Source organism: Polypterus senegalus, chromosome 10 (genome assembly GCF_016835505.1).
Source record: "Polypterus senegalus isolate Bchr_013 chromosome 10, ASM1683550v1, whole genome shotgun sequence".
Taxonomy (NCBI): Eukaryota; Metazoa; Chordata; class Cladistia; order Polypteriformes; family Polypteridae; genus Polypterus; species Polypterus senegalus.
Window position 1 is genome coordinate 40,019,310 of NC_053163.1, and position 24,372 is coordinate 40,043,681.

At 37.1% G+C, this 24,372-nt stretch overlaps 1 protein-coding gene across 3 annotated transcripts in view; it reads right to left on the reverse strand.

Annotated features, from left to right (window-relative positions):
* Positions 1 to 1,165: 1,165 nt before the first annotated feature.
* The window catches only part of rlim (ring finger protein, LIM domain interacting), a 74,623-nt gene continuing 51,416 nt past the window's right edge, over positions 1,166 to 24,372 (reverse strand). For 2 of the 3 annotated variants that reach the window (XM_039765754.1, XM_039765753.1), the window contains exons 3-4: positions 14,999 to 15,097; positions 1,166 to 3,568 (exon numbers count right to left, since the gene is read on the reverse strand). In XM_039765754.1, coding sequence (XP_039621688.1) covers positions 2,037 to 3,568; positions 14,999 to 15,097 — 1,631 coding nt within the window. In that variant the 3' untranslated portion in view covers positions 1,166 to 2,036. The remainder of the gene's footprint in view (positions 3,569 to 14,998; positions 15,098 to 24,372) is intronic. The other variant, XM_039765755.1, reaches the window with a different exon arrangement.

A 24,372-nucleotide genomic window follows, 5' to 3' on the forward strand; every position in this document is an offset into this window, starting at 1 on the left:
TCCATCCTTGCTATGGATCAGTTTGTCAGTCAAATATCCAAATAAATTTGAGCCCCTGTAAATGTGGGGTCGGGGTGATTATGCAGAAAAATGGCTGTCATTACTAAACTGCTCATACAATATTTTTGTTACCCCCTTAAATTAAAGATGAAAGCCTACACTTCAATCGGATAATGACTACTTTATTTCAAATCCATTTTAGTGGTGTCCAGACCAATGTATGAAAATTGTGTCACTGTCCAAATACGTATGGACCTAACTATAAACCTTTCTTGTAATGCAACTTTTTTTACTTTGATGCCCATGGATTTGTTTCCAAGCTACTTAACTCACAGGGCCAAGTAATTCACATATAAAAATAAAAACAAAAGACAAAACACATTTGCTTAGTGAAACAATGACTAGGAATTACATGAATTTACATAAAAAGTCACCATCCCCTTTTTAAATGTTAATTTTTTGTTGCCCTTAAAGCAGAAGAAAAAAATGAAGACAATTTCCAGTTTTATTTACAAACGATTTCTAAAATCCAAGTGAAAAAACCAAAAGAAAATGCTGTGTTGTAGGAACATAAAAAGTTGAATAACTTGTGGGTAAGTGTTCACTTATCCAACAAGTTAATAAAGCACCTTCTCTTAGATTTACAAGCTTGAGTCAGTCTGGAATTATTGAATTTACATATGAAGAGGTAGTAATATTTTCCTATTTCCTTTTACACAATTATTCAAACTCAATCAAACTGCATGTTGACGAATCGTTGTGCTACCCCTCTTTAAGGCATCCTACAGAATTTTTAGAGAACTTTGTTCAGGACACTGACCAAATAATCACACGTCTGTGCTTAAGTCACTGTATAATAAGTTTTGTTAATGTGGTTTGAGTCACTGTCAGATCAGATATTTTGAATTTCCTGGCTGATGGCTGCACATTTTCTTCAAAAATTTGCCTGTATTCTGCACCACCCATCTTCCTTTCTATCCTGACAAGTGAACAAAATGGGTTGCTGACACCACCATTCTTTACTTTAGAAACAGTGTTCACTGGATAGTTGGATGCATTTGTTTTTGACTGACATACTGGTTAGCATTGCTGTAGTTCTAATCTCATCTAACTGCAGCATGTTTTGTCACTTGGTCATAGAATCTTCACGGTAAGCAAGTAGGCCTTTTTTTTTTTTTTTAATGAGTGTCTCTTTTCTTGCAATCCTTCCTATACAGGTCAGGTTAAGTGTTGTGATGCAGTCCCCCACACACAATGACTAGAGTCTCTGCTAAAAAGTTCTGCAGATCCTTTATAGCTGCCACTGTTTTCTTGGTGGCCTCTCTTGAAAAGCAATTAGTGGTGTCATATTTTCTACTTCTTAATGATGGTCTTTACTATGCTCTGTGAGAGGCCCAGAGCCTTTGAAATGCCTTAATCAAGTTCTTTTGAAAGCACCTTTCAGCTCATAGTGGATTCTTGTCTTAGAAATATACTGCAAATAAAAATGAAAAAAGCCTGTTTTTTCAGAGTGTTATAAAGAGGTACCAATAAAGGGGGTGGTAACTTTCTATACCTAATGCAAAGCAAAAAAGTGACATTTAGTGCAAAGAAAAAACAATTATTTTAATGCAGCAGAACAAAAGTACAAGTTAAGATGCTTTTTAGCACTATCCAGTCTTATAAAGATATTAAAAAGATGTTAAAAAGTATAGTCATATTTTTTTTATTTCTCAGTATGATTATAAAAATGATCAACAATGAATGATACAAGGGAGTTAAGTTCCCCTATTCATGATAAATAACTTGGTCTTCCAAGATGAGTAAGAGCAATCCATTGGAAACATACATACAGCATTTTCTATTTTTCAACAGTGAAAACAAAGATCATTTAAGAGTGAGTCAAGCAATCCCCTAGTAGAACTGGAATAAAATCATAGTGACTCTGCTGTTCCTTCAATAGCTAACTCTATTGCACAGAAACTCCAGGAGCTAAAAAAAAAAAACAAAAAAAAAAAAAAAAAACAAAACAAAAAAAACAACAAAAAAACAAACTGCTAGACGACACTCTCTCGGTTGCCTGAAACCAGTACTGCCCTACGGCAAATGGGACAAGTGGAATTTTCAGAAAGCCAACGATCAATGCAGTGAACATGGTATTCATGAGAACATGGAAGCTTGCGAAGCTTATTTCCTTCTGCATACTCTGTAATACACACACTACATGTTTTAAGACCATCACTTTCCCCAAAACTTCGGGTAGAAAGATTGTCAATTTGTTCTTTAGTAAGTCCCCTAGGATGGTCTTCATCATCATCATTTAAAAGAAAGAAGTGTGCTAGCCTAAGAAAAGGCAAGGACCCAGCATCCTCAGCACTATTTGGAACTCTGCTTTCACGGCTCTCTCCTCCAGCCCCAGACTGTAAACTTGCGTCATTCCTCCGATCTTCCTGGGTTTGCAATTCAACATTTTCAGGACTTAAACTGCCACCAACATTTGGTAAATCAATGTTGGGTCCTCTGTTTGAATCTGAGTCACTGTCACTGTCCATAAAGTAGCTAAGTTCCCCAAATCCAGTCATTATTTGCCTGATCATAGTTTGCAATGCCATTGAGGTAGCTTCACTTAGTCCTGCATCAGATATCCGTCTGATTGGAATACGAATGGTGCTAACGTAAGTGCGTACACCGGCTCTCTCAGATCGTGAGAAAGTACGCCGGAAACCACCTTGTTCACTTTCATATGTAAAGGTATTGTTGGCAGTTTGAGACCGGGACCTGGTTCTGCTAGCTATGCTATCTCTCTGTCTGTATTCTCCAGGCCGTACTCTCCGTACTTGAAGATCCAGCATGATAGTAGGTGGTCTCCTCCCTGCAGCATTAGTATCACCACTTGCCTGAATGCCAGAATTATTTTCTTGAGATGGTTCAGAAAGAACAGAGGAGTCCTGTCTTGTAGAATTTTGTAAATCAGCATCAGATTCAGTTAGACTTGGCCTTGAATGCAAATTCTGTGCTACAGAGCTGGATTCTTCAGTATGTGGTTCGACAAGGTTTTCTAGATTCTGACTTTCAACTGAACTGGTCTGGGGAGAACTATGCAGTTGATCATTATCCCGAGATGATGGTGAGCAACTCCTGTCATTTCTTGGTCTTGTTACTCTTTGCTCTGGACTACGGCTTCTTGCCCGTCTGACACCTCTTTGAGTAGTTTGGTCATGGGGAGTTTGTGGTTCTGAGACTTCCTGTACTCTGTCAGCATCTGAAGGGCCAGGACTTTCAGAATCTACATCAGCATTTTCTACATTTGTTGTCTCAGTAAGATGTGTAGAAACCTCCATAGGTTGCTCAGTTTCTGACCTCTCTGTCATTTCTCCTTCTGCTCTCATTTGCTGCTCTGCAATATTACGGTTTACATTGATTTCCAAACTAAATCTAAAATCTCCACTGTTGGGATTAGTGCGGCTCACTGCCCGCCATGACTGGTTTCCTCGTTGGCCACTTCTTGTTGTGTTTCCAGTTTGTCTCACAGAGTTCAACCAATCAAGAATCGAATCACCATTTGAACCATCATCTGGGGTTTCAGGACCTAGTAAATAAAAAGGAAAAAAAAAATTGTTAAATAAGATGTATTAAGGATCAGTTTGGTATTTTCCAAGTTGAAGTTATTCTTTGCAATCAAGGAACACGTTTTCCCCACATTAAACTGTGTCATAAGGTCAAACATTTTTTTTATACATTTTAAAAAATATGAAGCCTACTCTTGCATTTTATAATTGAAGTAAAAGGTACTGATGTGCTAATGTGAAAACAAAAGCATTAAAACTTGAATGCACCGAAGCAAAAAGAATTCAAGCAAAACGTGTCACCAAGTATTGAGTTGCATCTTGAGATTGTGCGCACATTTGAAGAAGAAAAAAAAAAAAAAAACATATCCATGTCACTTTAGGAAGGAAAAAGCAAAATGCAAGCCACTACTCTAAGATTGAGCAAATATAAAACGAGACTGGGAGTGAGCTTCACCTCACTATTAGTCTTCCTCCACAACAACCTTTTAGCCCCAAGGTTGTGGTTTCCTCCAGCATATGCTGTTCAACTCAAAAAGTTCTTAAGCACTGTTATAAAATCCAGATGGTAATTGCCGTTTGTTCTGTATACAACTAGACAATTACTGAGAAAGTGAAATGAAATAAATAAATAAAAATGTGTCCTAAGATATTGCCTGCTGCCACCCAGTATCATCGTGCTTATGCTTCGATGGTCAAGCGACAGCAACATTGAGCATGCACGCAACGTATCAAGTCACAAGAACTGAGTAGATGTTATAGGTATACATTAAGTTTTAACCAAATTGTACGTTCTGAATGCTTAGTTAGATGTTTTAGCATAAGCAGAGGTGTAGCACAGAACTGTCATTCCTGACTTACAGTGCTAGAGTCTTTATTGAGTTTACATGTTTCCCCCCCCATATATTTATAGATTGATTGGTATCAATGAGTGTCAGTGAGTTTTTCACTTTCTCAGTTTTTTCAATCATACCTGCACACAATACACCATGGAAATTGCATAATGGTCAGTGTTGAATGGGCCTGTGAGTTTAGTACTGACAAGCTCACAGAATTTAATAGGTGAAAATGTGAACAATAAGTGCTGCTTATGATAAAAATAAGCATATGATTAGTGCATTCAACTGTCTGTTACAAGCCATGGCAGAACATAACCATTTAAAAAACAGTTGTGGTGACAAAGCTTAGAAAAAAATCTCGTGAATGGAGGAGGGTTACAGACACCCACCAAGAACAAACAAAATATGAAACCCCTACCTCAAGAAAATAGTTTAAAAAAAATCTGTCATAAAACTTATTTCCAGTTTGCGATTGCTTTTAAAAGCATGCTCAGAAACTCAGAAACACAGAAGGCACCTTTTCTAGAATGAAAACATTTGATGTTTCAAATTGGGCACTTTCACTAAGTTCTGCAGGAAGTTAATATAAAACATGATTTGGAAAAATACTAAATTCATTATTTAATTCTTTTAGGGATAATTTTTTTTTTTTTTTCTCCCAGGGCTGAATCTTTTTCCAAAAAAAAAAAAAAAAAAAAAAAAAAAAAAACCACAAAACAATGGTTTAACATATCAAATGAACAAAAATATTTTTTGACAAGTGTTACGGTCTTGCATGTTGTATGAGCCTACAAACCATATGATATCCCATACATATCACATATAGTCAAAGTAAAAATTATGTAAAACCCTAGCAAATTTATATTTATGTCTAATTCCCATATAAACATTGGTCGTATCTTCATGTCAGTCACAATAATGAACCAACATGGTCTCCTATAACTAAAGATACACAGGTTTTCAGAGAATTTTTGACCTTATTGAATAAATCATTCAAACTGTGAAACTGAAGGTTGGAAAAAGTAAACCCTAAGCTCATGACTTTTTAAAAAGCTCATTGCAGTCAGAATTTAGCACACCTGGAGTCCATTTAATGAAATGAGTTCAGAGGTGTGGTCTAGAATTACTTTGATTGATAAAAAAAAAACACTACAGGTTTGAGTTTTTGACAAGAACCATATCCAGATGGGAATCGTGTCTCACACAAAAGAACTGTCTGAAGAGCTACAATCGAGAATTGTTAATCTAAATAGGGCTGGAAAGGGTTACAAAGTCATCTCAAAGATTTTAGATATTCAACAGTCTACTGTTAGGTAAGCAGTCTATAAATGGAGACAATTTGGTATTGTGGCTACTCTACCTAGAAGTGGACACCCTGCTAAGATGACCCCAAGAGCACAACACAAAGTCAGCAATGAGGTAAAGAAGAACCCTAGAGTGACAGCAAAGGACTTGAAGAAGTCATTAGAACTGGCTAACATCTCTGTTCATGAATCAGCTATACGCAAAACATTGAACAAGAAAGGAGTCCATAGCAGGACACCAAGAAGGAAGCCACTGCTATAAAAAAAAACCAAAAAAAAAACCAAAAACATTGCTGAACGCCTGAAGATTGCATAAGAGCACTTGGACACTCCACAACCGTACTGGGAAAATGTTTTGTGGAGTGATTAAACCAAAACTGAACTATTTGAGAGAAACAAGCAGAACTTCATTTGGCATAAAATGTGCACTGCGTATCAACATCAAAACATCATACCTACAGCAAAGTATGGAGGAGGGAACATCATGATTTGCTGCATCAGAGCCAGGCCAGTTTACCATTATTGAGGGGAAAATTAATTTATCAACAAATTCTCCAGGATGATGGGAGGGTGTCTGTCCATCAACTCAGAAGAGGCTGGGTGATGCAACAGGACAATGACCTCAAACATCGCAGCACAATGGCTTCAGAAGAACAAACTCCACCTTTTGCAGTGGCCCAGTCAGACCACAGATCTCAATCCTATTGAGATGATGTGGAATGACTTAGACAGAAGACAACCAAAGAATATGGAAGAGTTAAGGTAGTTCTGCAGGGAAGAATAGGCTAAAATTCCCCCTGCACAATGTGCAGGTCTGATCTACAGTTACAGGAAGCACCTGGTTGAGGTCACTGCTGCCAAAGGAGGGTCAACCAGCTATTAAATCCCAAGGTTCACTTACCTTTTCCACTACCACTGTGAACATTGAATGCGTTTGTAAAATAATGCCATGAACGAGAAGAATTTTTTGAGTTACTGGCTTAAGCTCATTGTGTAACCTGTGACTTAGATGAAGATCAGATCACTTTTTATGACCAATTCATGCAGTAAACCAGATAATTCCAAAGGGTTCACATACTTTTTACTTTGACCGTACATGTTACACAGCAAAGTCGTGTAAAGTATGATATCGCTCAAAGCAGCCAATTGCATGCATTGCCACGTTGCACTGCTTACAAATGTGTTGCACTGGTGCCTCCTTTTCAATTGTATGTTGCTACAAACAGTCAGGTTTGTATTTTGATATAATTGATAAGGAGGGCATGTCTTGCAAGACTCTTATGTTCCACGTCCCCGCGAGACTGCCTTGGGACAATCTCTTGGCACCAAATCTCATGTTTACGGTCCCCGCGAGACACTCCGTGGCCCATCTTTGTTGTCTCGTGGGTCTTTAAAATGTCTTTCGAGAACTTCCGAGAAGATCACGTCTCGTCGCCTTGCTTTTACATTCCAGGATTTTTTATTTATATATATACACATACATACATACAGTATACTGTACAGTATACTGTATGTATGTATGTATACATATATATACATATACATATATACATACATACATACATACATATATATATATATATATATATATGAGAGAGAGAGAGAGAGAGATTAAAGAACCTTTAACAATAAATCAAATTAATAATATATTGAACATTAGAATAAAAAATAAATTGTAAAAAAAAAAAAATCTGCCACTGCAGCTGAAAAATAAAGTGAGTGTGTGTCCAGGTAAAGTACCACTTCCAATTGATGGATTTAGCCCAAAAATGAATAAAGATCTACAATTTTGGTGTAACAACAACATGCCAAATTTCATCCATCTATCTCGTTGCATTTTTAGTTATCGTGCTTACCCACACACAGACATAATTCAAAAAAATTGTATTTTTGGACTCAGGGAGGTCTAAAGCGTCAAGATTCATCTAAAACTTTAGGTCAAATTTCTTCATGATTACTATACTTTCTTCTGTACTGTACTTCATATAAAAGTAAAAATATTTTTTCTTGTGTGAAGTGGCTTATTAATTACTGTCAACAAAATGCAGGCACCTAAGAAATAAACTGAAATGTTACTCATTTGTGATTTTTCTGTCCATACGGCAAAGGTTTTGTTGGCCTCATTCCAATTTTAGGCATTTGAATTACATCTTGATATACAAGAAGCGCACAGAAAGGCGGCACAGTAAATCACTTTCTATTTCCCACGCTTCATGTGCACAAATTCAGCTCCCTCTGTCACTGCAAATGCTGTGTGAACCCCTGCCCTCAATCACTAGCTGCCATTCACTGGGTGAATATACAGTAGAGTCTCGCTTATCTTACCTTCGCTTATCCAACATTCCGTATTATCCAACGTCCCACCACACAAAAAAAACAAAAAAAAAAAAAACGCAGCAATTGGCAACAAGAACGGCTAGTTGCAAGCGTGAGCACAGTCTATTTTTTGACGCTCCCGACTCTACCAACGCTAATTACAGTGGAACCTTGGTTTGCGAGCATAATTCATTCTGGAAATGTGCTCGTAGTCCAAAGCACTTGTACAGTATATCAATGCGAATTTCCCCATAAGAAATAATGGAAACTCAGATGATTTGTTCCACAAACCAAAACTATTCATATAAAAATGATTAATACAAAATATAAAGTAAAAATACATAAAGCAAATTAACATGCACTTTACCTTTGAAAAGAATCATGGCTGGTGTGAGTGAGTTTCTAAACTCTTGTGGGATTCCACCCAACGGGACAACACGCGGAAGAGCTTCCCAAAGCAATCACAGTCTCCCAGCGCTGTAGCAGTTCGCCATAAAGGCCAATCCAAAAAGATTGCGGACATGCTATAAGCGCCTGCCATCGATGATACAAGGTGATACAAGGAACATTATAAATGCGCAGGGCACAGTGTTACTTTCCCCCGACCCTGCCTGACTGCTGTGTCTGTGTATAGGAGAAAGGCAGATCCCGCTAAAATAAATAACCGCGCTGTTGCTGTTTCAAGCTTAATAAAGCTGGTGTTGCTAAAAGTACAGACACTTTGCTTCGAGTTTCTGGGTGCAAGACTGGGACTCGCACGTCACAGCACAAACACATACACACATGCAGTCACAATGCTGTAGTAAATAGTATACGCTTGTACAGATGTTGACTATATGAGTGACAGAGTTAAGGCTCTAGAAACTGCAATTAATTATATTGAGCAACAAGAAGCAGCTACAGGAATCGACATGATGCTGCAAAGATGGCGATACTTGACAGCAAAGAAACGGCACTTGTCAGGAAAGCAGACTACGATCAAAAATGTCTTTACATCACTGAACGTTTTAAGTACAGTACATACTATATTTAACTTCAGACAATTCTGTAACTGTAAGTTCATTTTTTCAGTGAATTTATTCTGTTTTGTTGTTAAACATGATTATTAGAGTTGTAATGTGTACAATTATAACATAGTTTGACGTTTAATAGGCTTTTTCTTAGCACCTGTCATTATCCAACATTTAAAATAGAAAACAACATCAGCTACTCACTGACTTAAAAGAGGTGGGTTAGGATTCCTCCAGTTCAGCAAGACAACTCTACATGCTTATAGTGAAGTAAAGGCAATTACAGTTTGTTTGTTCTTCTCCACTTTAAGCCCAATCTGGGAATACACCAAACACAGCTATTAATGGGTCAGGAGTGACTGTGACATCAAGGCTGTATGATAGGTATTTAAAGATTTTTATCCAAAATGATGTTAACCTGGTACATGCCCAAAACATGTGGCCTAGTGAAGCTACAGCTTGATTGCAACAATTGCAGGTTGGATCTTGCCAAGGAAACATTTTGGAAATTTTAAACGAGATACATGTGCTCAACCAAAAAAGTTTTAAGTTGAAATGAATGAGTGGCTACTACTAAGTTTCTGAAATGTTGAGCAAGAGATCCTTTTCCCACTGTAACCTGGGATCTTTAAAAGGAAAGGACTTTAAAAAGTTTTTATATATTATAGAAATGCTATCTGAATCCCCCAGACTGATCAATCTCTTTTCTGGAATAGAAATAGGTGGGACATGAGGAAAAGTTGGCAGATTTCATTTAGTAAAGTTTCTAATTTTGAGATAGTGGGAAAATTGTGTTGATGGGAGATTACATTTGGAGTGTAAAAAATTTGTTCATAGGATGCAAAGACATTATTTATATACATATCTCTAAATGATTTAATCCCATATGTTTTCCAAACATTAAAAACTGTGCAAGTTCAAGAGGTGGTTATTATGTAAAGGTGCCACAGATAAAATATTCTCTATCCTGAAGCGCTTCCTACACTGGTTCCATATTCTGAGTGTATGAAGGACAATTGGGTTGTTAGTATATTGACGATATCTTGTATTTACTGGTGTAAAAATCAAGGAATATAAAGAAGTACTACAGGATTTAATTACTATTGCAGACTAAGCTAGTGTGTGTTCATCTATTTGTATTAATGTCCAGGTTTAAACAGCTTGTATTTTTGTCGTTCAATAGGAAAACTGAAAATAAAGTAGAGCCATGTCACCTACTGATTTAGGTCATTGTATGGTCGCCTTTTGAATGCATGGATTTTTCAAATTCCAAACAAATGAGGTTATGATTAACAAATCTTTTTTTAAGAAATTAGATTCAATGTTTATGGGGATGTTTTGAAATGGGAACAGAAGCTTAGGGGGGATATTCACCTTGACAATGTTAATTCTCCCTGCTAAAGTAAGATGGAGGGTAGACCACCTATGCACGTCTTGTTTAATTTTGTCCATGCTTTTAGGACTTTTGTCCAAGTGCTGTAGACACAGAATGTTGTGGGGGTAATATATACTATATCTGCACATAGTGATATTTTCTGTTTAACTCCTTCTCTGAAAATCCCGTCTGATGTATTTTGAAAGTAAACTTCCAATGGCTCAATGGCAATTTCAAACAGCAGTGGTGACAAAGGGCATCTTTGTCTAGTACTGCATTCTAGTTTGTAGTAGTCTGAAACAATGCTGTTAATACAAACAGAAGCTTCTGGATTGGTATATAGTAGTTTGATCCAAGCACATATGTTCAGGCCAAATTCAAATTTATGCAAAGTGGTGAACAGGTTTAATATCTTGAAAATATCTTGAAGCACAGTGAAATTCACAATCCACTGTCACAGTCAGGACAATAATGCTATCCCTTGCGGATTTTCTTTCCACACTGGTCAGCTTTTGCACAGCACACTGCACATATGTGATTGACACAATGTTTGTTCTGAGGGTGTTGATAGAGAAGTACAGAGAAGGTCAGAAGGAGTTGCATTGTGCCTTTGTGGACTTAGAGAAAGCATATACAGTATGACAGAGTACCGTGAGAGGAGTTATGGTATTGTATGAGGAAGTCTGCAGAGGCAGAAAAATAAGAGTGGTACAGGATAAGTATGAGAAAAGTGTGACAGTGGTGAGGTCTGCGGTAGGAGTGACAGATGCATTCAAGGTAGAGGTGGGATTACATCAGGGATCAGCTCTGAGCCCTCTCTTATTTGCAGTGGTGATGGACAGGTTGACAAGTACAAGTAGAAGACAAAGAAGAATGGATTAAGACAGTGATAGTGACACCAAGGCTCTCTGAGAAGATTTTTATTCAAAATTATTTTAATCCAATGCATTCCCAAATCATATGACCCAATGATGCTGGAGCTAGATGGCAATCCTGGCAGTTTGGGTCTTGCCCTGGGTACAACTGAGAGATATTTTAGACTTTTACTTAACCTATGGAATGCTTAGTACATACAGAACTACACTGTAATTCTGGCAAAGTTCCACACCTTTTCTGAGATTCTAACTGAAAAGTCCCTTTCCTACCAATCCTTTGAGGCCAAGGGTCTGCCTTTAATAAACCTATTTAAGTTTTGTGTTATTACTACGGGAAGCAGTTACCTCAATGCTTCAAGCAAAGACTTTTGCTAGTATCTTATTATTCAGGGCTGAAACTGGTTTATATGATGCAAATTTTGTCTGTTAATGACAGGGGGTTAAAGCCCCAGTTGCGAGCAGAGTATCTAAGGCAGGGGTCCCCAACTCCGGTCCAGGAGGGCACCAGTGGCTGCAGGTTTTCATTATAACCCTCTTAGACCCTTTTTTTTTTTTTTTTACTGCTAATTAAATTCTTTTGAATTAATTTTGATCTAAGGCATAGCGATATAAGTTCCCCAATAAAAGCATGGTCTGAGATGACAATATCATTGTGCATTCAACATGTTACATACAGTAACTATGATGTACAAGGGAGAAGTCATACTCTCTTGAATTTGTATATACAGTAAAAATCTCCTAAAACGCTTCATGGGTTTGATAGATTGTGATCTGCAGAGAATTGTGGAATTATATTTGCAGTTTTAGATGTTATAGTTACCATAGCTGAGGACCTATAAATTGCTGGTGATTTTAATTGGGTTTTAAATACATTTTATATAAGTAACATAAATGTTTCTTATGTAAAGACCATCACAAAACATAAAACAGAACTTTGCACGATATGTTGGCGAGCTCTGTAAGCCGTGCTGCTTCGTTGGAGGACAGGTGTGGGGCAGACTGACTGGCAGGATGACGTCCGAGCTCATGGTGCATCCAAACGGTGCCATCTTTCGCCTGGTGGTGCTGCTGCATTTTTCTTATATGTGAATGGATGTTTCTTGTCGGGGGTTTCTGTTCCCTTTCTCTGATGTTGAACCCTCATGCTCATCTGAGTTCACCTCTGATATAGCACGTCTTTATTTGACAACTAACAGTGTCCGATAATGGTGAGCGCGTGAACGTGACAGAGAATAAAAATGAATTAAAAAAAAAATGCAAACCTTTACAAGTACCATACATTTACACTGGCTGTTATAGACTCAAATCAATGTTTTTATTGTATAATAGTAACAATAAGAGCAGCTCACTACTCAAAAAGTTTATTTTGGGACGTGGGAAGGCTTGAACCTGCGACCTTTTGAATAGAAGTCAGCAGTTCTTACTGCTGTACTACTAAAGAAGTCACGACAACAAACCACACTAACCACATCTCTTTTTCTTTGGTTATAGTCTTGAATAAAGCGCACTTGTTCTGTTATATTTGTACCTTTTGTGAAAGTGCTTATTTGATATTTGGACTTCAGTCTACACACTTCATGTCAATTTTTTGTCGTTACTACTAAAACATGAAAAAAGTTTGTCTTTTAGGTACGTGTTCAACATTTCTTGATTTCCTGTCATCCAACACTTACATAGATCTTTGTTGACACAGAACACACATGAAATGCATCTGTTCCAAATAACAATATTTTTTTTAGCCTATACAGTTCTAGGTACCAGACTCCCCGATAAACAAGGCTTGAGCTGGGAGAGGTTTTTGCACTTTCTGCGGCAGTGGGAGGATGGGATAGTAGGCTGCTTGGGCTTATCGACACATTTACAAGACAAAAGACGCTGACAGAGATGTGCGAGCAGATTTAAGGTGGGGCGAATTTACGAGTTTTTTTTGTAAGCTTTGGTAATTCTAGTGTTAATTGAGTAAAACAGATGAGTCACCTCCAGAGCCGTTACCTGGATTGGAGGAGTTATTACACAAAGTGAGTACAGATTAGGCAAAAATACTAGAAAAAGCTTCTAAATATGTTCCTGATAAGTGAAGGAGATTTTAAATTGCATATTGTAATATGATGCATCATTTATGAATTATATGCAAGTCTATTTTAACCATCAGTTCAACTAGAGGAACAATTTGCCCTGATTATTGACTAGTTTTCTTGGTTACAGTATAATATAGGCTAAAGTAGGCTACAATTATTTAAACGCACCACATCTGCTTTGGGAAAAGTCTGAGTGAAATCAAGCGATTCCACTCTGTGCCATCTGCGCACACATGCACCGTGCTGTTTCAGGTCAGATGTCCCTCCATGGGTGCCAAAAATGCTCAACTGCAAGTATATTTGGCACAAGGGACAGGGCTAACCTACTTATGATTCAGTATCCCATTCAGACCTATACCATGACAGCTACTTTTATGGGCAGACCTAGCTTAGCACAAAACATCACAGTAATGTTTACACTGCATCCACCCTGTTCTTAATGTTACACTATACAACGTGTCACTTTTTATTTACTGTCGCTGTGTGAACACATCATAATGGTAAGGATGACTCAGACTCACAGTCTCACTAAGCACACATTTGTTCGTCTGCAACGTTAGCACGACAAAAAAATGAAACTCATTCATTCCATGTGTTTAACTAGATTAATTTTAATTGTTCTCAAGCTATTCTCTTTACTTTGATGGGCTAGTGTATATATCAAACAATGTGTATGAAAATGTGATAAGAACTGTGTCCTTTAATGATTCAATACAGTATACAGCATTTAATAATCCAATATGGTATGATCCAGTATTATTGGGGATGGCTGTAAGCATTACAGGTTTGTGTGGATGAAGATTATTGCCTAGCAATAACACAGGAAACAATCCAGCGACAATGACCCGCTACTACAATAAATTGACTTGAATTAATTTGGTGCTGCTTCATAATGTGTGAAGCACAGTCAAATGAAGTGGATAAATGCCTTTAGGGGTTGCATTAAATTTAATTGCAGAAAAAAAAAAAAAATATATATATATATATATATATATATATATATATATATATATATATATATATATATATATATATATATATATATATATATATATATATATATAGATATATATATATATATATATATATATATATATATATATATATATATATATATATATATATATATATAGATATATATATATATATATATATATATATATATATATATATATATATATAGAATATATATATATATAGATATATATATATATATATATATATATAGAATATATATATATATATATATATATATATATATATATATATATATATATAGATATATATATATATATATATATATAGATATATATATATATATATATATATATATATATATATATATATATATATATATATATATATATATAGATAGAATATATATATATATATATATATAGATAGAATATATATATATATATATATAGATAGAATATATATAAATAAACACACACACATTACACTTTAATTGTGGGTGTGTTTTTCTTGTTGAACTGATTGCGTCTACTGTGAATTTTTCAATGAACCACCTATCTTTTCAGCTCAAACATTTCTACATTTGTGACATGAGAAAAAACGCATGCTTCCCAAAAACAAAGGGCATTTGACTGTTAGAACATTCTCCATTACAGTAATGCATTAGTATGGTGATCCTACCACGATTTTCTTCTGCCCCGATTTCACTCTGATTAACCTGTTCTGGCCCCTCCTTCACCTGCAGAAGGCGACGAAGTAACTCTTCTTTGGTAACTTCACCTAACAGAGAGGACAAACATCAGTGGCGATTGTCAAATCCAACTTACAAATTAAAATGTACAACCTATCAGTAGAAACATTTTTAAAAATACTAGACAATCAATTTAATGTATCCTTATGCTTCAGCCCAATATACTATAACAGGTTTCAGCAGTGCTAATGCAATTAGAAAGGTTTCTCTGATAACACAATTACCTACCCTTTTTGCTCCAAAGTGGCTTTTTAAAAAATCTTTTTGAACTACCAGTATTTATTTATGATACTCTGTAATAGCAAAATGCCCAAAATGATCAGGTGCCTTTACTTATGAGCAGGTGTCACAGTTGTAACGCTGCTTCCTTACAGTAACGCAATCACGGGTTTGTGCCCCGGTTCCTTGTGCCATGTCCTTCCTGTGTGGTTTTTGCAAAGCGCTTTGAGTAGTGAGAAAAATGCTATATAAATGTAAAGAATTATTATTACTTGTGTGTATGAGTGATCAAATTCAGCCACGGCATAGTGGGGGGGATAAACAGGGACACTAGATTCGCTCGACAGTAAGAGGAGTTCATTGGAATAATTACACAGCATGGTGCACATGCAACATGAATGTGTATATTATTGAAGTAAATGTTCATACAAACTAAACAAAAATAATTAAGTTGAGACATGTACACTGGTTATAAATGCATGAAATAAATAGATGTATTCATTTATATTTCACAAATAGTATAGGTATAATATTACAATATATAAATCATATAAAATGGTATAAATTTTGCATCATAAGATTTCCTTTATTTATTTGAAAAAAATCTTGCAGCACACCTATGGACATCTCCACCGACTAAAAACCGCTGCCCTGTAAAAGTTTGGGTTTGAAACCTGTAGAAATGTCTTTGTGGCTTTTTTATATTTATTAAAGATTTTTTATCAAAAGGCTGGAAGAAAAATTTATCTGAATAAGTACATGTGAAATTGGAAATTAACACACATCACAGACAACGTTTTGGTGGGATTTGATATCAGTACATTTCTACTGGCTCCAGTAACCCAATAAATGCTTCTGACACCACAGTCCTGGGGGCAGCTGCAAATTATAGAAAAGAAAGCAAAAATAAAAATTGTCACAGTACTAGAGGTCATGGCTTTCTTCTCACATGGTACAAACAGCAGCCAGGTACACTCCCATTCTCTTGCTCTGTCCTTCTCACTGACTTTATCTTCTCATTTCAATATACTACTGCTCTATTATGAGAATCAATTTTTGCTTCTACTGAAAATAATACTCTTCAGGACAAAATGGCTATAGCCTCATTACACCTTCCTCTCCTGTCGCCTCACACATAGAACCTACACCAACCTGAAAAATAGCATTACTGAAGGCAACCCTGGGTCCTGGAGCACTACTGTGACTGCAGGTTTTCATTCTATTCATTTTCCTAATTAGCAACCAGATTATGATGCTAATCAACTTTTGCCTTAATTTCAAATGTATTGATATTTCAGACTCACTTTTCAATTATTACTTTTTTCATTAATTAGCAGTCAACAATTATGCCTTACAAAACGAACCAACACATGACCAGCAACCCGTGTCCACCATACAATATCTGAAAATAAAGAACAATGAAGTTCTTAGTAATGCTGATCTGCTCATTCCCACAAAACATTTTCTAAGAACACCATAAAAAGAAACAGAATTGAACAGGTCTGTTGTGGCAGAAAAGAGCAATAACAAGCCATGAAATGAAATAGTGGGTTTAACTGACAACAAGAATAAGCTTCAAATTAAGAAAGTGGCTGCAGTTTGAAGACCCGACTCAGTCAGTCATCAGTTGCCTCACTTAATATTTCATTTCTATTTGGTTGCGGTTTAAAAAGCAAGTTAATTAAAATGAGGGGAAAACTTAATTAGCAAAAACTGGTCGCTAATTAAGAAAAGGCTTGTAATGTAAATGCAGCTACATCAGTGTTTCAGAACAAGAGCTGGAGACCCATGGCATATAGGAAAGTTGTACAGTCAATCCTAAACATGTGTGATAAGACATTTGTGACTTCAATTATTTACTTGCATTTGTTGCATAATTTTCATTGTTTTGTTTAAAAAACAAAAAAAGTTTTCTGTTGCAGTTAATGCCTTCAAATCAAAGTTCAAGTCCTTCAGGCTTTAAGCCCAAACATGCAAAGTCAGTGACTTTGCTTAGTTTGAAAATAAAAGTGTTACGTAAACTTTGTGCTGACTGGTGTTAACAAATTGACTATATATTATATCCATAAATAGGAGGAAAGCAGATGATTGGCTAGGGACATTGAGGCTGCTAATCCAAATACTGATTGAAGCCACGTGGTTAAACGTTGATTAGCTTCTGCTATGCTCCCATAATTCAGGACCCTTAATGATCTCAAACAGCACACAAAGTAGACATCGCTAGCAGATTTCTTCTAAGGACATCATTCACAATCTCCAATCCCATCCTCCAGGTGTGAAAGACAGAGTATTGAATGTGATGTCAATACCTCACCAGTCTCAGCGTCATCCTATATAAGTCATCCTATATAAGTCAACTAATGAGCGCCACAGGAGATCCTTTCTCCCAACGGCCATAAAAGTTTACAACTCTTCTCTGTAACCCATACAAACATGTATGTGGCTTTTTGCACTGACTGGTATACAATAGGACATTAATACTTACCCATACTAATAATATGACAACTGCAATACTACCTCCCTATAATATATGTAATATAAGAGTGCACACAATAATACTATACTACTGTACACTATTGTTTTGTTTTTTTTTTTTTTTTTTCTTTTCCTTTCCTTAGTCAACAACTGTGAGCACCTGTAACCGAGCACAAGTAATTTCCCTCTGGGATTAATAAAGTTCTTTGAATTGAATTGAAGTTTCTTTGAGATGTTGGCACAAATGATCACAGTATTCTAGGAAACAGGTTACCCATTTTATTTTGTATACTGTACTTTATGGGTTATTTCATGGTTACTATGCTATGAAAAATGCAGGTCATGAGAAATGTTTGGTTTTTTTCTATGCAGAAATGAATACTTTGAGCAATTGCTAGCAAAAGATTAGTTTTTGGTGATCACAGATACCTAACCCCCTACAGTGGGTACGAAAAGTATTCAGACCCCCTTCAATTTTTCACTCTTTGTTATATTGCAGCCATTTTCTAAAATCATTTAAATTAATTTTTTCCCTCATTAATGTACACACAGCACCCCATATTGACAGAAAAAAAAAAGAATTTTTGAAATTGTTGCAGATTTATTAAAAAAGAAAAACTGAAATATCACATGGTCCTAAGTATTCAGACCCTTTGCTCAGTATTTAGTAGAAGCACCCTTTTGAGCTAATACAGCCATGAGTCTTCTTGGGAAAGATGCAACAAGTTTTTCACACCTGGATTTGGGGATCCTCTGCCATTCCTCCTTGTAGATCCTCTCCAGTTCTGTCAGGTTGGATGGTAAACGTTGGTGGACAGCCATTTTTAGGTCTCTCAGAGATGCTCAATTGGGTTTAAGTCAGGGCTCTGGCTGGGCCATTCAAGAACAGTCAGAGAGTTGTTGTGAAGCCACTCTGTTATTTTAGCTGTGTGCTTAGGGTCATTGTCTTGTTGGGAGGTAAACCTTCGGCCCAGTCTGAGGTCCTTAGCACTCTGGAGAAGGTTTTTGTCCAGGATATCCCTGTATTTGGCCGCATTCATCTTTCCCTCGATTGCAACCAGTCATCCTATCCTTGCAGCTGAAAACCACCCCCACAGCATGATGCTGTCACCGCCACGCTTCACTGTGGAGACTGTATTGGACAAGTGATGAGCAGTGCCTGGTTGTCTCCACACATACCGCTTAGAATTAAGGCCAAAAGTTCTATCTTGGTCTCATCAGACCAGAGAATCTTATTTCTCACCATCTCAGAGTCCTTCAGGTGTCTTTTAGCAAACTCCATGTGGGCTGTCATGTGTCTTGCACTGAGGAGAGGCTTCCGACAGGCCACTCTGCCATAAAGCCCTGACTGGTGGAGGGCTGCAGTGATGGTTGACTTTCTACAACTTTCTCCCATCTCCTGACTGCATCTCTGGAGCTCAGCCAAAGTGATCTTTGGGTTCTTCTTTACCTCTCTCACCAAGGCTCTTCTCCCCCGGTAGCTCAGCTTGGCCGGACGGCCAGCTCTAGGAAGGGTTCTGGTCGTCCCAAACGTCTTCCATTTAAGGTTTATGGAGGCCACTGCGCTCTTGGGAACCTTAAGTGCAGCAGAAAGTTTTTTCTAACCTTGGCCAGATCTGTGCCTTGCCACAATTCTGTCTCTGAGCTCTTCAGGCAGTTCCTTTGACCTCATGATTCTCATTTGCTCTGAAATGCATTGTGAGCTGTAAGGTCTTATATAGACAGGTGTGTGGCTTTCCTAATCAAGTCCAATCAGTATAATCAAACACAGCTGGACTCAAATGAAGGTTATCTCAAGGATGATCAGAAGAAATGGAAAGCACCTGCGTTAAATATGAGTGTCACAGCAAAGGGTCTGAATACTTAGGACCATGTGATATTTCAGTTTTTCTTTTTTAATAAATCTGCAACAATTTCAAAAATTCTTTTTTTTGTCTGTCAATATGGGGTGCTGTTTGTACATTAATAAGGAAAAAGATTAATTTAAATGATTTTAGCAAATGGCTGCAATATAACAAAGAGTGAAAAATTGAAGGCGGTCTGAATACTTTCCGTACCTACTGTATATCCCATAGGTTCAGCTTATTAACTTTCACACTGTTTCCTAGCAATGATACTCCCATGAAAGCAGAGCATTTCAAACTACTGAAATTGGCAATACTCATGCATATACATGCTACAGAATTACTGGGTAGAGACAAACCAAGCTGAACTATAGGAACAACGTAAGGGGGAGGTCTATGAACAAATAAACAATAACACTATTTACAAATAGCATTGATTTGGCAAATAAAACGTTAAGCAATATAAACAAGGGAACAAAAAGGTTTTTTTTTTGTTTAATTTTTACATTCTGCTGCAAAATGCATTCAAACACTAGTTTTTCAATTAAAAAAATTGAAAACTAAACTTATGTTAGGTAAATAACTTGTATTAGATTTAACAAATACCAAAAATAAAATACTTAAGAATTAGTGCCGGGTCTATTCCTTTTAATAAATATAAACCAGTTTCAATCCACCTCATTCCAAATAATCCCCTGATGACTAGCAGGAAACTTAACCCCTATACTCATCCTCCCAATCAACAACCCCATGTCATCCGTGAATCTCCAAGGCGACCAAATTCTGATGATTAATCTCGAAGACACAGGGAAGGGCATGAGAAAGTAAGTTTAAGAAAACATGGATATAAATTATCAGAGTTTTGTTAGATTTACAAAAGTTATTATAAAAGCATTCAGAAACAGTAAAGCACATGCAGTTAAGGTCACTATTATTGCCCTCCCTCCCCCCATGAGAAATGGGGTATTTTCCTACATTTACCTCCAATTTAAACAACATTTTTCAAAACTTTACAAAGTAAAACATTCATCATTGTAAAAAAAAAAAACAAAAAAAAAAAAAACAACTAGTACATTTACTTTAAACAACCAACTATACTGTTGAATAGAAACTTGAAACATTGAAAATTTGGGTGGTCAAAATTAGCAGCCCCATGTGAATTTGAATTATACCAAAAACAATTAAATAAGTATGGACCTCAGAGAAAAGACAGTGGATGCTCATTTTAAGGGGGGTAGCTACTTGACCATTTCCAAGTGTTTCATTGTGTCCAGAACTGCTACATGTTGCATTATTGCAAAATACAAAGTGACCCATTCTGTCAGAAACTAACATAGGTGTGGTCGCAACATGCGACTTGCAAGCACAAGATTTTAAAGATTGTGTACAGGAAAAGAATAAGTCACCAACAACAAACCCTGGATCACTGCAAAGGTCAATGTCACCGAACTAGCTTCTTCTGAACTTTGAAGTTCCAAAAAATAATAAATAAATAAAATAAACTGTTTTAAGGGCTTTTTATCGTGGGAGGCTTCAAAGCTTCGAAGTCTGTCCTTTGGTGTGATGAGACAGAATTGGAGCCGTTTGGGCATGAGGATACAGGTTTTGTTTGGTGAAGGAAGGAAAAGACCTTCATCCCTAAAAACACAGTTACCATCTTAGTGGTAATATAATTGTGTGGGGGGCTGTTTTGCTGTTTCAGGCACAGGAAACCTGTGATTGCATGTTAAAGGATAATTTGAAGAAATCTGCTGCCAGTCTGGCTTTGGGTTGTCACTGGGTATTTCAGCAACATAATGACCCAAATGCACACATGACAGATGGTTCAGACCTTTGTGAGGACCACTAAAATCAAGGTCTTGGAGTGGCTAATTCAAAGCCCAGATCAATCTTATTGAGAATCTTTGGTAAGAGCTAAATTTTAAGCTCCATGCTCAAATACCACCTAATTTGCATGAGCTACAGTAATTTGCCATGGGGGAATAGTCTAAGATCCCTCATGAGACTTGTGCAAAACATGAGAATCTATACTAAGAGGTTGCTATCAGTTGTTGAGTCAGAAGGGGTACACTATTGACTATTAATTGTCAGATGGTTAAATTTAGCCATGCTTTTTTGTGTACTTGTTTCAATTAAGTGCATCATCAAAATGTTTTCATCAAACTTCTTGGAAAGTGTGTTTGCTCTTTTGGAAGCACTTTAAATATATTGCTCAAAAAAATTAAAGAAACACCTTAATCAGGAGTACAGAATCAAGTCAATGAAACCTCTTGGATATTGAACTGGTCAGTTAAGTAGCACAAAGGGGGGTTGTTAATCAGTTTCAGCTGCTTTGATGTTAATGAAATTAACAGGTGCACTAAAGGGGCAACGACGAGACGACCCCCAAAACAGGAATGGTTTAACAGGTGGAGGCCACGGATATATTTCTCCCTCCTCATCTTTTTGAACCGTTTTTTCACTAGTTTTGCATTTGGCTACAGTCAGTGCACGAGGCAATACCAGCTCCCTACAGAGATTGCACAGGAAGTCCAACTTCTCCAGGATGGTATATCAATATGTGCCAGTGCCAGAAGGTTTGCTGTGTCTCCCAGCACAGTCTCAAGGGCACAGAGGAGATTCCAGGAGAAAGGCAGTTACTCTAGGAGAGCTGGACAGGGCCGTAGAAGGTCCTCAACCAATCGGCAGGACTGCTATCTGCTCCTTTGGGCAAGGAGGAACAGCATGAGCACTGACAGAGCCCTACAAAATGACCTCCAGCAGGACACTGGTGTGAATCTCTCTGACCAAACAATCAGAAACAGACTTCGTGAGGGTGGCCTGACGTCCTCTAGTGGGCCCTGTGTTCACTGCCTGGCACTGTGGAGCTCGGCTGGCATTTGCCATAGAGTACCTGAATTGGCAGGTCCACCACTGGCACCCTGTGCTTTTCACAGATGAGAGCATGTTCACCCTGAGCACAAGTGACAGACGTGAAAGGGTCTGGAGAACGTTATGCTGCCTTTAACATATTTCAGCATGACTGTTTGGTGTTCGGTCAGTGATGGCCTGTGAAGGCATATCCATGGAAGGACACACAGACCTCTACAGGCTAGACAATGGCACCTTGACTGCCATTAAGTAATCGGGATGAAATCCTTGGACCCACTGTCAGTCCCTATGCAGGTGCGAGTATGCAGGCAGTTCCCGGAGGATGAAGGAATTGATACCATTGACTGGCTCCCATGCTCACCTGACCTAAATCCAATACAACACCTTTGGGACAATATGTTTCGGTCCATCCAACACTGCCAGGTTGCAACTCAGACTGTCCAATAGCTCAGTGATGCCCTGGTCCAGATCTGAAAGGAGCGCACCCTGGACACCATCCATCGTCGGGGCATGCATACAAGAACATGGGGGCCAAACAAACTACCGAGTATGATTTTGAGTTACTGCAATGAAACTTTGGCAAAATGGACTAGCCTTCCGCATCTTTTTTTCACTTTGATTTTTGGGGTGTCTTTGAATTCAGCCCTCTGTAGGTGGATAATTTTCATTTACATCAAAAGATTTGCATCTATTCGTTATCCATATAGACATCCGGCATGATTTTATTCCCCCATTGAGATCTGATGTGTTTTCAAAGTGTTCCTTTAATTTTTTTGAGCAGTTTACATATACATACTTTTTTTTTTTTTTTAAGAAAATCTCTATACTTGTTTAGGGCTGCAACTAATGATTATTTTGGTAGTCGACAAATCGTTCAATTTTTTTTAACGATTAGTCACGATTATTTCATGTTTGACTATTTTGATGCCTGCGACCTGTGGTTGCACATTCTGTTCTGGGCTCCAGTGCATGTCTTACCTCATCTGCTCATGTCTGTCCACCTGTGAATGTCACCCTGATGCCTCTGCATTAACATGATTAAAATTAATAATAATCAAATTAAAATAACAAGCATTGAAACATATGAATTTGAAAATAATCAGATGTTTTATATTAGTGTGATGATCACAATAAAAAAAATACATTAAACAATACAAACTAAAGTGCAGTCTTTAAACAAAAAAAAAAAGTGCATTTAACTTAACCAAAAATGGCCACTGGTGTGTCTTAAAGTCCAAACATTTAAATAAAGCTTCAATACAAATAAAATAAAACAATGTACAATTTATAAAAGATTCAGTTCGTATACTCCCGATTGCAGTGCAGGAATGTGAGCATTTTGACATGCTCTGGTGTGAGGCTGGCTCTCTTCTTTGAGACAGTGTTCCTAGTTGCTGAGTAGAGATGCTCAGAGGGAGTAGAGGTCTCAGGAATACACAAGAATAATTTTGCAGACAGAGGAAAAGTGTTGTAGTTCACAGCATGAATTATATTATGCCAGAATAAAAAAACGGACTAAAATATGTAACAAGCTAAATTACTAATATATTCCAAAACACAGATTACCTAATGTTAGTTAGAGATGGTTTACTATTCATATGAACTCAAATATTATATGAAAAAAAACTAGGATGGCTCAGCTACTCCTATTCATTCGTTTACTATATCTCCAAACACGTTAGCAAACATAACTGAAATTATATTCACTTAACCCTTAAACCACCACAACTGGCTAGAGTCAGTTTCCCACCAAAGTCGAGTATATGCAGCAACGTACATTCATTGAACTCCGCAACCAGTTAAAGTTGTTTCTCAGTGCAGTTTGCCAGCATGCCAGAGTTGAGTATATTCGGCGATGTATATTCATTGAATGCTGCAATGGGCTGTAGTTGCGT